Below are 17500 nucleotides of genomic sequence, written 5' to 3' on the forward strand. Positions count from 1 at the left end.
CGATGCTTCGGATTTTGTGGATGCAACGGAATATATGATGCATCAATTTAGCAACATTTCAGATGATCGCGATGAGTTCTGCCCGTTCTGCCTCCATTTTGTCTACGGTCAAACAAACTACAGTGACAGTGGCCACACTTATCCGTCCTCTTGCGAACTTAGACCCTACGTCATATCCCGTCCCTTGCAAGCCCACCCCCCCTGAACCCCCCATTGATTCTACTGATGTCTAAATTACATTGATGTCCACCTATAAAGCATTAAGTGTGAATCACCCTCAGGGTAGAATCTCCTGATATACAAATGCGGCAAAAATGTGTGAAAACGGCTTATAGGTAGAAAATTATTATGCTTGCTTCATAACGTAAGGAGGAACATAATAGTATAGATAATAGTTGAACCAAAATGTTCAACTATTATCTATACATTTTGCCTATAATGTTTTGCCTTAAACATTATAGGCAAAATGTTATCATATTATGCGCTCAGAAATTTGTTACATTATCGACTGGGGTTTCCACATTATTTATTATTACATTATGCGTTTATCGACACCTCTCTAATGAATGGCGCAGTCTTTCGAAGTAAACGGACGCGTGAAGCCCTGTTTAAGGCCTCCGTTCGGTTGCTACCGTCATTGCATATTCAGTCTCAGTCCGATAAGAATGTGTATCGTGTAGACCTTACCTTGTCCATACTGGCCATACTGGTAGGAGGCCACGTGGTCCACGCTGTAGGCCCCGTAGGAGGCCGGGCAGTAGGTCTGGGAGCTTGGCGTGGAGACCGACCCGCTACCCAGGCTGCAGTTGGTGGGGGGCGGGGAGAGGGAGTATTCGCTCTGGGGCTGGAGGGGTGTGCCGCCGGGGTTCAGGAGACCCATCACCTGGGGAGACACACCCGCATGGTACCAGTGGTTAGCCATCAGCAAGACAGTCTGGCCTTGGAGGGCCAGCTTAAAGTGGCCTAAAGGAGGGTTTGGTATCAGATTTGTAATAAGTAGGCTGATATTGTATGTGTTTCTTGACTAGGCCTCGGATTTAAATAATATTATGCTCACTATTGGACCAAATAAGCACATCGTGTATCATCACACACACACACACACACACACACACACACACACACACACACACAGACACACACACACACACACACACACACACACACACACACACACACACACACACACACACACACACACACACACACACACACACACACACACACGTGCACCCATACACACACACAAAGAAAATCTGCCAGAGAGAGAGAGAGAGAAAGAGAGAGAGGGAGAGAGAGAGAGAGAAAGAGAGAGAGGATGAGGGGAGAGAGAGAGAGAGAGAGAGAGAGAGAGAGAGAGAGAGAGAGAGAGAGAGAGAGAGAGAGAGAGAGAGAGAGAGAGGCTAGCACCAAAGAGGAAGAATTAGGCAATTTGTCTCAGACTAAAGGCTCCACTTATCCTGAAGTTGTCCGGGCCGCCGCCCAGGAGGAGGCCGGTGATAAGAGATGTGCTGGAGATAGCGATAAGGGACACAGCAGGCTCCAGAAACATGGAATGAGATCCAGCCTGCTGACCTGCTCTTCATTAGAGCTGTATAATCACATTAAGGGCCGGGGGGTAGGGGGGAACGACGGAAAAGAGCCGCGGGTTGAACCGTCTGTGATTGGGTCAAAACCAACCTGAAAACAAACCCCCCTTTCCATATGTGTGCACATATTCTCACACACATACACTCTTAAGAAGAACATCATCTATCCGTCATCAATTAATTGTTCCCAGAATGCGGCGGTGATGAAGAGAGACAACCTGACACGTCACTTTGACCTGCGGCCACATAAAAACTTCTCATATCCACTTTACCTCTGCAGCCACTCTGTCTCTCCTCTCTCTCTCCCTATCTCTATCCTCGCTCTCCTTTCTCTTTCTCTCCCTGTTCCTCTCTCTCTCTCTCTCTCTCTCTCTCTCTCTCTCTCTCTCTCTCTCTCTCTCTCTCTCTCTCTCTCTCTCTCTCTCTCTGAGTGTGGACCCCAGGGCTCCTCTGGCTGTCCTAATAAGAAGCAGGTTCATGCTACTCTTTGGGCCCTCTTGGCCCTCTAAGTGACATGTTATTCTACATCCACACACACACATGGTGCTGCTTAAATAATTTCCCAACCACGGGGAAGGGTTGGGGGTTAAGGTTTGGGTTGAGGCGGACTTGAAAGAAGGCGTCCATGTTGAATTGGACCAGGAAGTTGTGCTTCCAAGAGACATTTACCTTTAAAATATTAAATATAAAGCTGTGTTCCCAACTTCCCATATTCTCCCTCCCAGGGTTCGAATTACGGGGCGGATGGGGGGGTCTGACCCCCTCGAATGGGATTTGGACCCTCTTAAAAGGGACTAAAACGACAGTTTGGGGGGTACTGAAATACTTGATGCGTGAAGTGTTTGGTTATGTTTTATTTCTCAATCTGTGCTCATCATGCAAGGAATAATCATACGATTTCAAACACCCCTTCAGTGGACTGTACCTTTCTGCTCCTTCAGCTTCTTTGACTTTTGTTTACTTGACAACACTCAACAATTGCTCCAATACGAAACACGTACTGGCAGCGATGCAGGTTTTGTGTGTTTGTCGTTACCAATAGAGCCACGTGGAGAGCTACGGTATCAAGGTGGAGTTTCCTTATGAGTTGTGAAAAAATGCAAGTCGCCTAAATTCGTTTTTTTAGCCCAGTTGTTGTTTGAAGTGTAGCGTAGCCGTTTGAAGCTGATAATCTTGTTCAGTGTTCACTATTGTCAGTCACGTCAGTTAGCCTCCTAGATTCAGCCGCCCAGATTCAGCGCGCTGCTGCCCCAACCTGCAGGTCACGTGAATGAGCAATCACGAAAATGCTCCAATAATCCTTTCTTGGTGTTGTTTGTTGTTTCCCCAAGATATCAGTTAGCATGTGTTTCTTTCTTCAGAATTAGCTACCTGGCATAGGCATTTTATACAATTTCTGAAGAATGTACCTGGCATAGGCATTTTATGCAATTTCAGAAGAATGTATGCTACACACTTTAACTTTGTAATGATGTAGTTATGAATATAGAGGCATGGCTTTCTAATGACGCCATCGCCCACCCAGTGGAAATACTGACCCCCCCGAAGCTGGTGGGGTAATTCTCTCGCTCTCTACAGATCTCTCTCTTTTGAGAGATGAACTCTCTCTCCTATAGTCTCCTATGAGACTAAAGGACACTTGTGCTCTGTCTCTGTCCTGTGAAACATAACATGAGGCTATAGGACACTGGTGCTCTGTCTCTGTCCCGTGAAACATAACATGAGACTGTAGGACACTGGTGCTCTGTCTCTGTCCTGTGAAACATAACATCAGAGTATCAGTCACGATTAGCCTGAGATTGTGTGTCTGAATGCGTTCCATATGAATATGCTCACTACTCTTGTCACGTCTAGACCCTACGTGCTAAATCTTTTTTTTATTTAAAGAATGCATACGCTGCGTCTGCGCACATATTACAAATGGAAAACGTGTTTATTCTGAGTCATATAGGATAAAAGCTCATTGCATAATGACGTTGTGCAATGCCATGTAATGTTACGCAGAATGCGGTGGTGATGAAGAGGATCCGCCTGACATGTCACTTTGACCTGCGGCCACCTTTAAAACGCCTCATACCCACTTTACCTCTGCAGCCACTCTGTCTCTCCTCTCTCTCTCTCCCTCTCTCCCTATCTCTATCCTGTTTTTATTTAAAGAATGCATAGGCTGCGTCTGCGCACATATTACAAATGGAAAATGTGTTTATTCTGAATCGTATAGGATAATATAGCTCATTGCATAATTACATAGTGCAATGGCATGTAATGTTCCCAGAATGTGGCGGTGATGAAGAGAGACCACCTGACACATCACATTGATCTGCGGCCACCTTAAAAATGCCTCATACCCACTTTACCACATGCCCAGTCCTGTTTTTATTTAAAGAATGCATAGGCTGCGTCTGCGCACATATTACAAATGGAAAATGTGTTTATCCTGAGTCGTATAGGATAAAAGCTCATTGCAGAATGACGTAGTGCAATGTAATGTTACGCACGTGTAACGCCTTAAAAAAACACACATATATATATACACATATGTATATATACATATATATGTACAGTATATACATACATATATACATATATATATAATATATATTTGTATATATACATGTATATATCTGTTTTTAGTGATCGGTTCTTGATATTCACCTTTGGGCCATAGTCCCCCAGACCCTCTGTCTGAGGGGCCTCACCGCGTGGTGTTTTGGTTAAAGAGAGGGGTTGACTTGCATGGTGCCGGTGTAAACAAGCATTGTGTGGATGTAAGCGGAGCCGTCTGCCTGGCATGTGTAACACGGAGGAGTTCAGGGATACGCTCAGGGGAGGAGGGGGACCAGAGTTTGTCCCCAGCAGGGATGGAGAAGCTGGGTTTAAGACGCACTCAAACACTCAGACCGGGGCCTCTCTGAGTTACCGCCAGCGGACCGCGCTCTAAATTGTATTTCCGAAAAATGACATTAGGAATTGATTTTTTCCAGACCCAGATGTGCTCCTCGTGTAACTTAAGATGCTAAATAAGTATTGATACTGTCGATTGTTAGAATTGAAGTCTTAACATAAAAAAAACAGTGTCATTTTATTTAAGAATCCAGACATTGGTTGATGGAAGCCAAAGCAAGCGATGATCTAATATGTTCACTTACAATCCTTACTTTTGAATATTACATTATATTATTAAAAAATATATTTGACATAAAAATATCCTGACTCTGTCAGTCTTACCCATTTGCGTGTGTGTATGTGTGTCTGTGTGTTTCTGGGTATGTGCGCGTGTGTGTGTGTGTGTGTGTGTGTGTGTGTGTGTGTGTGTGTGTGTGTGTGTGTGTGTGTGTGTGTGTGTGTGTGTGTGTGTGTGTGTGTGTGCAGTGTTGGGGGTAACGCGTTACAGTAATAATATTACTTTTTTGGGTAACGAAGTAAAGTAACGCATTTCATTTAAAAAATCGGTAACTACACTACTTTACTAGACTATTGTAACGCGCTTTCCTGCATTACCCAAGCCGTGTTTGCCTGCGTGTAAAGTTCTGATCTGTTGTGGTGCGTGCATGCGTGCTGCCTGTGTGTCTGCAGCGCCTGCTCGCCTCTGCACGCTGCCATAGCGATCGATTTGAGTGACGTAGCTGCTTGTGCGAAGGAGTGTTCAAGTGTTGGAGCGCAGAAGCAGTAAACGGTTGTAACGAGATCGAATAAGAACGCACATTTTGGTGCCTCATAAGGAATGACGGTGCACTGGATAGACAGCATTTCTTTAAAACTTGAGAAGGCTGCTCTTGCTTGCAAGAGGGTGAGAGGAAGACAAACTTACAATGTCATAGCTTGCGAAATAGATCAGGTTCATTCAGCCTTTGGACCACATAAAGTAACAGCATGTGTCCCCGCCGCTTAAGTGCATTTCTGTTTTAATTGTATGGGATAAAGTGACCTTTTTATATTTTCCATTGACCACTTAATTTTTGTACTCATGTTTCCCAAAGCCTGTGTTCTGAAACTTGTGTGTTGTTACTGATTGACCTCACCATAGCCTACTTTATCCTGTTGTTTGTGGATTTTACAGTGAGGCATTTCTTTGTGCAGACAGGGATATTGTTCTTTCATATGGTTTTATATGCTATTTTGTATAGATTTATACAATTGTTTATTGTTTATTGAATGGATCCCTAAATAGCCATTACTGGTAACCCTGGTGTTATGATTATGTGTGTTAATTGATTTTAAAAACTGTTTGTAAAAGTAATCTGGTGATTGAATTAAGATAATGGTTCTAAAGAACATAATGAGACTAGAATGAAGCTTTTGTTTGACAGATAACCAGGACAGGCATGAATGCATAAATAAAACATTAGTGCGTAAAGAAAATTAAGTACCAGTCTAGCTGCTCTGTTCTAAAGAAGTTGAAGTTTGTTCAGGTCAGACATAGTTGCAGCTGACCGTATTATATGACAGTAATGCAGATGACAAAAAACCAGAGACTGTATGACTTGACCCATTAATGAAGATGTCAACTATGGGGAGCACTTCCTGACCATGGCTAAGCCTCTTCCCATTTTCATTACAATCCCATCAATATGGTCGGACCATGACAGTTTACTGTCCAATAGCACGCCAAGTAGTTTTGCTTTTTCAACTTGCTCAATGGGTATTCCTGACATTGATAGTTGACGCTGAGGGTCGTCAACTAGCATGTGCCTGGAGCCAAAAATAATGCATTTTGTTTTGTCCGCATTCATTGCTAGTTTGCTTTCTTTTACCCAGTGAGACACCCTCTCAAGTTTCTGTTTTAAGGTATTTACTAGATCATTTAAGGTAGGGGCCGTACTGTACAGGGTTGTGTCATCTGCATATGTAACCATATTGGTGTCAGTTGTAGCACAGGGAAGATCATTTGTCAAAATAATAAAGACTAAAGGACCTAAGCAGCTTCCTTGGGGCACCGCGCAGTGATTGTACTTGCGTTCTGATAGGCTACCATTAAAACACACTCTCTTTGATCTTCCTGATAAATAGCTCAACATCCAAGCAAGTGCCATAGTATTAAAACTAGTGCTGTCGCAATTGCTCGCGATTAATCGTGAGTTAACTATGGCATTAATGTGATTAATCGCGATTAAATATTTGAATCGCTTGACAGCACTAATTAAAACCATATGTTCTCAGTTTGGAAATCATTATGTCGTGGTCGACGACATCAAATGCTGCACTGAAGCCAATCATGACTGTGCCAACCATATTCTTGCTATCAATTTGTGACAGCCATCATCAGTTAACTGAGCTAGAGCAGTTGAAGTTGAGTGACCGAAAGCATGCTGGGAAAACGAGAACAGTTTATTATTTGTAAAATAATCTTGAATTCTCTTGAAAGCTACTTTTTCCATCAGCTTACTAAGTACTGGAAGTATGCTAATTGGGCGACTGATTTTACCAGTGAATTCTTTCTTTTTGTCCTTGGGTAGGGGGATGACCTTGGCCTCCTTCCAAACTCCAGGACAGACTCAATGTCTTAGAGACATATTAAATATGTGGCAAATTGGAGCAGATACATGGCATGCCGCAATTCTTAGCAGTTTGCCATCTAGCATGTCCGTCCCGGCAGGTTTATTACATGGCAGTGATGAGAACAACTTCTCAATTTCAGAAATTCACTGGTACAAAATCAAATTGACAGCTTTTACCCTTCATCATATGATTTTCAATTAAAATGCATGAGGAGGAGCCATCAGAAGGCGTCATGTTTCCTCTCAGATTTTCAACCTTGTTTGTGAAATAATTATTAAAATATGTGGGAATTTCCATTGGCTTAGTCAGCTAAGCTCCATCGACCTTTATAAATGAATTTTGACATGTAGTTGATCTTCCCATTATTTGATTCAAAATTTTCCACAACAGTTTTCCATCATTTCTAGAGTCATTGATCTTGTTCTTATGATGTACTTTTTTAGTATTCCTATTCATTTTTTAGTTAGACGATTTCTTAATTTACGGTAGATCAACGTGTCAGAAGGTAGACCAGAAGAGTCAGCCAGCTTTTTAGCCTGGTTACGTTGCTTCATGAGTGCTTTGAGCTCAATCCCTATCCAGGGGGCGCCATTGGCCCTGACAGTTGTCTTTCTAACAGGAGATAATAACCTCATGAATGTACTCAAAGCAGCTTCAGGATCCTCCTCAAGACACACAGTTTCCCAGTTAACATGTTTCAATTCATCTATAAATCTTGCCTCATTAAAATGTTTAAAATACCTTTTATGTATAATCAAGCTAGGAGCTTTAGGGAGCTTGGTTTTCCTTTTAATTGCGATTAAGTTGTGATCCGTAAAGCCAAGTGCTATTGATAATGTCTTTGTACATTTATCAGGAACATTCATGAATAGGTGGTCAATGCATTCGGATGATTTTAACCCATTTCTATTTATGGTTGATCTGGTTGGTAGTGTAATGGTCCGTGTGAGCTTATAGGCATTAGCTACAGCCATAAGTTTATTTTTAAGCGGGCACATGCTAGAGTCAGACCAATCAAAATGAGTGTCCCCAGTAAAATATATCTCTCTGTTTTCTCACTAGATTTATCCAACATCTCGCAGATTAAATCCAGGTATTTTATATCGGCACTAGGTGGTCTATAGCAGCACCCAACAAGTATGGGTTTGGTCTGTGGGAGGTGAACCTGAATCCACAGGGCCTCGATATCATCCATCATCAAATAATCTCTTACTTTAACAGGAATGTGATTCTGCACGTACAAAGCTACACCTCCACCATATCTTGATATATCTTTCCTACATAGTGTGTATCCCTCCACAGCTAATTCAATATTCTCAAAAGAGGCATCAAGATGGGTTTCCGATATAGCCATAATGTGTATATCATTTGACTTCATTACCATGCATAACTCAGGGATTTTATTTCTTAAGCTACAGATATTCAAGTGAGCTATCAGCAGGCCTTTGCCTGGTAGATTAATATTAAATGAACCCATGATGAGGTGAGAGAGCGATTTATCACGTAAATTGCCTTTCAGCATTGCTGCAACTGCAGCAAGAAACAAAATAATAAAACCTTTTGTCGGTAATTATAAAATTATAAAAACAACAAAAAGGTATCATTGGGAAACGTTGAGTGACAGTCATTATGTGTGTGAAATTGTCCGTCAGTATTAGACACAGAGGTCCTACCTCACCTCAGATAGTAGCCTACCTCAGACATCGAATCTGTCAAGATCACTAAAGTCATTAATGACCATGACTTTTCCTTCTTCTGTAGTCGTCGTACCATTCAGCTTTAAAATACAATACAATAAACACTAAGTGATGATAGGGCCATGATGTTTGTCCATGTATCTACAGTAAATTAAGAAACGGGAAAGTAAAGTAATAAGTAGTGAAGTTACTTTTCAAATGCAGTAACTAGTAAAGTAATTCATTACAATTTACAGAAGTCACTAGTAATAAGTAACTAATTACTTTTTTGTGAGTAACTACCCAACACTGTGTGTGTGTGAGAATGTTTGTCTGTGTGAGCTTAAAATACTAATTTAGTGGTTCAAAACACATGTTTTTTTTTTACGCCACTTTTCCTCAACTGTACAGCTGTGATTTTAAACGGCTATTGAATGCACAATCTCATCCTTCATTCTGGCATCCAGAAATAATTAACCTTCTCCACCGAATCAACGGCTTTAGAGCCAATCAATCCACTGAGACGGCAAATTGTTTTTTAGTGGAAATAAAACATCAAATCAAATGGACAAAGGCGGCATAGATGGAGCAATCTTATTAGATTTACAAAAAAAATTACACTGTCTATCATCAAATACTCATTTTTTAATTTCTCAACCAGTGTAGTTAACTGGATGAGATCATATCTGTCAAATAGAGTTCAGTGTGTAAGGGTTAGTAGTGATACATCACCACCCCTGAGAAACTAACTGGGTGTACCTCAGGGATCTATCCTTGGCCCTATTCTGTTCAGCCTTTATATAAATGACCTGCCATCAGTATGCACTTGGTGTGAAGTTCAGATGTATGCTGATGATACAGTAAATTAAGTTCATGAAAAACCAAAGCCCAAGCTGCTGCCAAACTCAGTCATACAATGGTACATGTACATAAGGGGCTTGCTGACTCACAGTTGTATCTCAATTTAAAGAAGACAGTCTGCATGTTTTTTATCAAGACTAACACTCTATCTCAATGTGAACCCAAGGTCTATGTGTTTGGGGAGGTCATTCAAACAGTTACGTATTTTAAATATCTAGGTATTATCCTTGACACTTCTCAAAAACCAAGTGAGAAAGGTAACGCAAATAACTAAATACAATCTAGCCAGCTTCAGATATATAAGGAACTGTCTGACAACACCGGCAGCAAAGCTCTATATGAATGATATGATAATTTCCCACTTAACATTATGTATGATGAGCTGGATTCAGGTGAATAGCACAACATTAAGGCCTGTTTTATTACTTCACAAACAAGCGCTTAAAGTTTTGGAAAGAAAAACCCAAGCTTTACCAACCCTATTACATCCTTGACAAATGTAACTTGCTCAGCTGGGAAAATATTTAAAAACACACTGCCTCACTTTTAAGATTATCAATGGCAAGGTTCCCCGCCACTCTGCACTTTTTTACAGCAGAGAAAAATCCAAGAGCCGAACCACAAGGTCTGCTCTAAGAGGGGACTGTGTAGTACCTCTTAGGTCCAGCTCCTTTGGTAAATTATGATGCTATGTGAGAGCCTCTAAAATATGGAACCAATTGCCAGTGGAGATTAGAAATTGCACCTTCCACCATACATTCTCCCACCGTCTTAAAGGGACACTTCACCAATTTGCATTAAGCTTTGTATTGTTAGAAACCCAGTCATATTTTTGAATGGTCTTGCATAATTCCCTGATTTTCCCCTAAGACAGGAGAGATCCGTATCTACCTCTAACACACCTGCTTTAAATGACGCAAAATTACGAAAACTCCAAAACTACAAACACTCCTCATTTTCAAACCCGCCTAGGGGGTGGGACCCACTGACGCTACTGACCTATTAAAGATCAGTGCCAGTGGGTGGGACTTAGGGGTGTATGGTATAAGGTGAATTTGCGCTACGGTATGGATTTTGACAGTTCCATGTGACCGGTGTGACCGGTAGATCACACAAGCGCTAAAGAAGCAATGATGTAGTAGGCTACCAGAGACGCAGTAGTTTGCTCATAATATCATCCGGCGCACACAACTTTTGGCCCTGTTCTATAAGATATTCTAGAACACTCTGGGAGAACCGGCGGGATACCTGGAGCTCTATGTCTAAATACATCGATGATATAATATATAATATAACGGCCAAAAGCTGTATGCGCCTCTGGATGATATTACGAATAGACGACTGCGTCGAGTTCTCCGACGTCTCTGGTCCTTCCACATCAATCTGAAGTTGCGTTTCAATCTGGACTTCAGAGAGTCAAAGCCAACGTTTCTTCCCCAATTCCTTCTACACCCTGGCTGAGAATCAATACACAAGTCTTATTTTGTAAACCCGCACCCGCCCGTACCCGCGAATTACATTCCCCACCCAACGAGACCCGCTATAAATTGATACCGACCCCCGACCCGCACCCAAAGGAAAATTAGACACATTAGATGGAGCGCCAGGGACTTACACTATCTGGTGTTTGTCGTGGTGCTTTAGATTGCATGCATAAACAGAACATCATCCACTGTAGACGGTTTTAGTTGGCTCCTCCGCTCCTGAATAACATATCCAGCTCCGGAGAAGTCTCGCTATCAATCGTAAAACCTGCAACCAACCCACGCTGTTCAGGCGTCCAAACCGACCCGCACCCGTGTCCGGGTCCGACACAGTACATTATTTTTCACCCGTTTCATCCAAATTGTGCGGGTCACCCATCGAGTACCCAAACTCATGCAGGACTCTGGTCAAGATAACCCCCACTACGAGTTTCAACTTGTTGTCGAAGTACCAGAGACGTCCGAGAACGCAACGCAGTCTTTAATTCATAATTTCATCCATACGCGCACACAGCTTTTGGCCATGATATTATATATTGTATTATATTATATTATATTATATAGATACCTATATATTATATAATATTATTTAGATATAGAGCTCTGGGAGTCTGCAAACGGCAACAATCACTTCTCCTTCATGCTGCTGTTCACTCTAGACTGCAGAGAGTGAACGCTGTTATGTTATGTCCCTCAGGGAGTGAACGCTCATTGGCATTCTGGGAGTTGTCAACTTCAATCCACAAGTGCCAAAAAAGTCACTCTCTGCATGTTTTCGGTCAAGGAGGCACAAAATCTGAAATTTATGTTACTAATCCACTACATATATGACCCACTTTCAATACAGATTCATGTCTCCTCCAGTGAAATTCTCCTTTAAGGACTGGCTTTTAAGCTATCAAAAATGTGAACACCTTTGATAGTATTTAAGCTGGGTTCATTTTTGTCTGTTGCTGTTGTAGCTGTCCTTTCTAACCTATGGTGGTTTGTATGAATGGTTATATGTTTTAATGGAGCCAGTCTATTGGCATCATGTTATACTGTTGTTATCTATTGCTGTGTGTATTCTTTAATGCAAACAGCACACCCATTTTTTTTTACCATCCTGTGCCTAGCTTAACATTTTGCCAAAGGACTACAGTTGAAAATTAGGCTGCTGGCTAACACTAGCACATCAGCGGTTGAATCATGTCCAATTCAGTAACACATTGTAGACTAAACATTATGTACACTTAGATAACCATGTTTTGTCTTTGTATAAAGACCTCAGAAAGTAGCTTATGGATCATATTTCCGCCTCTTAAGAATGTGTTCAATGTGAATTGAATGCCTTTTATTTTAGGCCTCCATCTATTCTTCTTGATGTTCAGTGTTGCTGTTTTACTAGCTGTCAAATTCTTTACCTCATCAAATCAGTACAGACGGTTGTTAAAGAAGGTTTTGTTAAATGAATGCGGTCTCATTCTGCTAGGCTATGACATGATAAATGTATGTTTGTGTCCACTTAGTCATCCAAATAATTTAAATAGAAAATCCCATTCCCTCCAGTAGTCGTCTAAGATGAATCAGCACTATGAAAGCATAACTGTCATAGTATTTGACGTCGATTGTAACATCTACACGTCTATAAAAGCGGCGTGGTTTGGCCCTTTGGCCCTTCCCTGCGCGGTGGGTGCATGAGTGTGTCAACATGTTGACCCCTTCACAACCAGAGAGCGGTCTAACGAGCTAACCACATAAAGAGTGCACGCCCTGAGAACCACGGAACAAAAAGCTGTTTCTGCTCCGGGACCTGAACCCCCTGGGTCCCTGGCGCTTACCTGCAGAGGCAGTACGCTCCCCAGCGGGGGGTTCATGGGGTTGGGGGGGCCCCCGAAACTGTCCGAGTAGCCAGAGAAGGAGTGGCGTGCGGGGGCCAGGCAGTAGGCCCCGTCCCCCTGCCCTCCTGCGGAGCCCTGGTGCCCCGAGGAGGGGGGCAGCGGCTGGGGACGGTGCACCGTGCTGGGGGGGGGCTCGGACCCTGAGGAGGACACCATTGGTTAAAGACCGGGATGGATGATCTGATGACAGTATCACACACATAGACCACCACAATATACCTGTTTAATCTACTGACGTTTACACTGTATTAGATGTAATATTATTGTATATTATGCATTATTCATTAAGTTTGCATTTAACGCTATTCATTTAATACTCCAATCCAATACAGAAATTTATTTTAGAATTTAGTTAATATCCTAATGTCATGACCAGGTGGGGGTGGGTGTAGTACCTGTTGCTAGGTGGGGGTGGTTGTAGTCCCTGGTGCTAGGTGGGGGTGGGTATAGCACCTGGTGCTAGGTGAGGGTGGTTGTAGAATCTGGTGCTAGGTGAGGGTCGGTGTAGTACCTGTTGCTAGGCTAGGGTGGGTGTCGCACCTGGTGCTAGGGGAGGGTGGGGGTAGTACCTGGTGCTAGGTGGGTGTAGTACCTGGCGCTAGGTGGGGGTGGGTGTAGTACCTGGTGCTAGGTGGGGTGGGTGTATTACCTGGCGCTAGGTGGGGGTGGGTGTAGTTCTTGGCGCTAGGTGGGGTTGGGTGTAGTACCTGGTTCTAGGTGGGGGTGGGTGTAGTACCTGGTGCTAGGTGGGGGTGGGTGTAGTACCTGGTGCTAGGTGCGGGTGGGTGTAGTACCTGGCGCTAGGTGGGGGTGGGTGTAGTACCTGGTGCTAGGTGGGGGTGGGTGTAGTACCTTGTGACGGGGTTGGGTAGGGGCTGTCAGACAGCTGATACGAGGGGATCCCGGACATGGCTGAGGGCGGGAACCCCCCTGGGATCAGCTGATTAAACACCATGAGCTGATTGGCTCCTGCCTGCTTACGCCAGCGTGCTCGCCTGTTGCTGAACCAGACCTTGGAGAGAGACAGCGCCGGATCAGTGTGCTAACAGACGCTACGCTACATCACATCGCATTCACTATCTACACAAATACTTTGTTTCTGGAGGTGATATATGTATATTCTGAATGTTGTCGTGTGAGGACGGGGTGGATATAAGAGGTGTGTGTTAAAGTAACTAAAGGGGAATAGGTTCACTAGACATGTGACACGCATTAAAGAACATCAATGAGCTTAAGCCTGTGCGGGACTTGTCCCTGTCACTCCGACACTACCCATGTACACATACACATAGGAATACACATATGTCCCCATATAGCTGCCGTATGGCGACACATTAGTGCCATAATTCACTAATGTGATAAAAGATGCATTCGGGCGTATTATATTATTCCACACGCGTAGATATTAACTGCGAGCGCGCAAATGATCTCTGCGCGCGCACAAATTACCTCTGCGCGTGCAAAACAGCCTCTCGCGCGCGCAAATTACCCCAGCGCGCGCAAAACAGCCTCTCGCGCGTAACAGCCTCTCGCGAAAGATGTTTTTATGCTCGCTCGAATTTAATTTTGGCACTATGGGGGAGGGAATCTGAATTGTTCAGTAAATGAATTGTTCAGTAAATGGCTGAAACGATAGTTACGTATTGTAACTCCAGATTCTATGAGTATAGGCGCAGCCTTTTAAGTGTCGGCCTCATTGTCCTTTAAATAGCTGAAGAAAAGCTGTTTATTGGGAGCAGAACGTCCGCCGGCGCCCGACTCTATCTGCGAAATGCGGACGTCGTTGAGGCACGCCGCACTCGGACGTAATTGAGGCCCACGCTGTTGGTGGTCGGGGATTACACATTTTTCAGTGCTACGGCTCACGCCTAGGGATAACCCAGCAATAGCAATAGCCTTAAAAGGCTGTGCCTATATACTCATAGAATCTAGAGTTACAATAAGTAAACTATCGTTTCAGCCATTTACTGTATAATTCAGAATTGAATGAGAGGAAGGCTGAGGAGGGCTGTCAATCAAATATCGCGCTTCAGAAACGGCCAATCATAGGAAAGCCCGCCCTGCCTTGGTTCCCTCCCCCATAGTGCCAAAATTAAATTCGAGCGAGCGTAAAAACATCTTTCGCGAGAGGCTGTTACGCGCGAGAGGCTGTTTTGCGCGCGCTGAGGTAATTTGCGCGCGCGAGAGGCTGTTTTGCGCGCACAGAGGTCATTTGCGCGCGCGCAGAGATCATTTGCGCGCTCGCAGTTAATATCTACGCGTGTGGAATAATATAATACGCCCGAATGCATCTTTTATCACATTAGTGAATTATGGCACTAATGTGTCGCCATACTGCCGTTTCCTGCTGGGACCCACTGCAGAAGTGCTGTAGGCCGAGGCGAGGACCCACCAAATATTGTCTGCAGTAAAATAATATGAAAAGAATCCATTGAATTCATATCTTTAACTATGTATGCTGTTCTTCAATACATTATTTCACCTAACGGTTCAAACATACAGGCCTGTAGCCCTACATACAGGCCTGTAGCCCTATAGACAGGCCTATAGCCCTATAGACAGGCCTGTAGCCCTACATACAGGCCTGTAGCCCTACATACAGGCCTGTAGTCCTGCAGGCTTCAAAAGGTTCTTGTTGGAAAGAGGTTCCTTTCTCCTGCCACTGCGACCTGCAGATGGATAGCTCCACCCACCTGCACGCGGGCCTCTGTCAGCTTGGCGCGCTGGGCCAGCTCCTCACGGGTGTAGATGTCGGGGTAGTGGGTTCTCTCGAAGGCACGCTCCAGCTCATCTAGCTGCTCCGCCGTAAAGGTGGTGCGGCTCCTCCTCTGCTTCCTCTTCAGGGGCAGGCTGGGCTCCGACTCCCCCTCCGAGCAGTCGTCAGAGAGGCTCGCTGGTGGAGGCGTGGGAGGAGTCAGAAATAGAGTCAAAGCATAATGGGAGGAGTCAGAACCCGGCTCATCACATCATGGGAGGAGTCAGGACTCATAGCATCATGGGAGGAGTCAGAACCAGACTCATATCATCATGGGAGGCGTCAGGCTCATAACATCATGGGAGGAGTCAGAACCAGGCTCATAACATCATGGGAGGAGTCAGAACCAGAGTCCAGCATTTAGCGAGCATGACTTTAGACATGACCAGTGTTTGTAATAACAGCATTTAAAAGAACGGTGTTAGGTAACGCCGTTATTTTTTCAGTAACGGGGTAATCTAACTGTTTCCGTCGTTACAACGCCGTTACCGTTACTGTACGTTAAATGAGGTGCGTTACTATGAATTGATTGAATAAACTGCGTAATCCGAACGCACCCCTGGCTTCAAACACAAACTGCTAGTGAGGAGACCGGGTGGGTTAACAACATGATAAGCGACTATGATTGGCTAAGGCAGAGTCATGTTTCATGGTAGCCAATTGGAGACAGTGTTTCTACACACAAGCCAGGACACGCGCGCCACACACACGCACACTCACACACCAAACAGATTAGAGGAGGCAGCAGAAATGGCGAGTCCGGAGCAATCCGATGAAAAGTTGGCATTTTCTGTAGTATTCGGCAGATGTTCCACAGACTTTGCAACCAAGCAAATAAAAATGATTATTCAGAGTTCTTCAGTTACTAACTCAGTTACTTTTTGGAACAAGTAGTGAGTAACTATAACTAATTACTTTTTGAAAGTATCGTTCCCAACATTGGACATGACACTAGACATGATATTAGACATGGCACTAGACAGGAAACTAGACATCAAACTAGACATGACATTAGACATGGAACTAGACAGGAAACTAGACATGAAACTAGACATGACATTAGACATGACATTAGACATGACATTAGACATGAAACTAGACATGAAACTAGACATGACATTAGACATGACACTAGACATGAAACTAAACATGAAACTACGATGAAACTAGAAATTACATCAGACATGACATTAGACATGGCATACGTTTATACGCTTATTAACGATGTTTGATTAATGATGGGATTAGTCAACATTTATACATTTCATTCACAAGCAAGGAATAAAATCAGCTTGCAAAACAGCAAAGACGATTGCAAAACACCAGCTGATGCCAGTGTCGTGCTCTGAACATATGAGGCGTTGTGAAGCCATGGTGTTCAGCACTATGAATGGAACGTGACTGATGGACCATCGAGGACCATAAAGTCATGTGAGAAACAACAACATGCCCTGTCTGTGTTCTACCATCCATGTTTACAGAAAGCTGTCAAGGGACCATTTAGTTTTTATTTTCTTGACACACATTACACTACACACCCTCACCCACACACACACACACACACACACACACACACACACACACACACACACACACACACACACACACACACACACACACACACACACACACACACACAGCATCAGGCTCTCTTCCAAGTGATCATGTGCCGAGACATACGTCCATTCATAAGAGATGTTCCCTGCCTCAGTGGACAAGACGCCACAGCACCGCAGGGGCCCGCCGGGCTGGGAGT

At 43.7% G+C, this 17500-nt stretch overlaps 1 protein-coding gene across 1 annotated transcript in view; it reads right to left on the reverse strand.

The window, feature by feature from the left end:
- pax3b (paired box 3b) overlaps positions 1 to 17500 on the reverse strand; it is a 42764-nt gene that overhangs the window by 3362 nt on the left and 21902 nt on the right. Inside the window, 4 exon segments of the mRNA XM_056611769.1 lie at positions 688 to 883; positions 12930 to 13129; positions 13842 to 14001; positions 15683 to 15882. Of these exon segments, the coding sequence (XP_056467744.1) occupies positions 688 to 883; positions 12930 to 13129; positions 13842 to 14001; positions 15683 to 15882 (756 nt within the window).

Source organism: Gadus chalcogrammus, chromosome 16 (genome assembly GCF_026213295.1).
Source record: "Gadus chalcogrammus isolate NIFS_2021 chromosome 16, NIFS_Gcha_1.0, whole genome shotgun sequence".
Lineage (NCBI taxonomy): Eukaryota > Metazoa > Chordata > Actinopteri > Gadiformes > Gadidae > Gadus > Gadus chalcogrammus.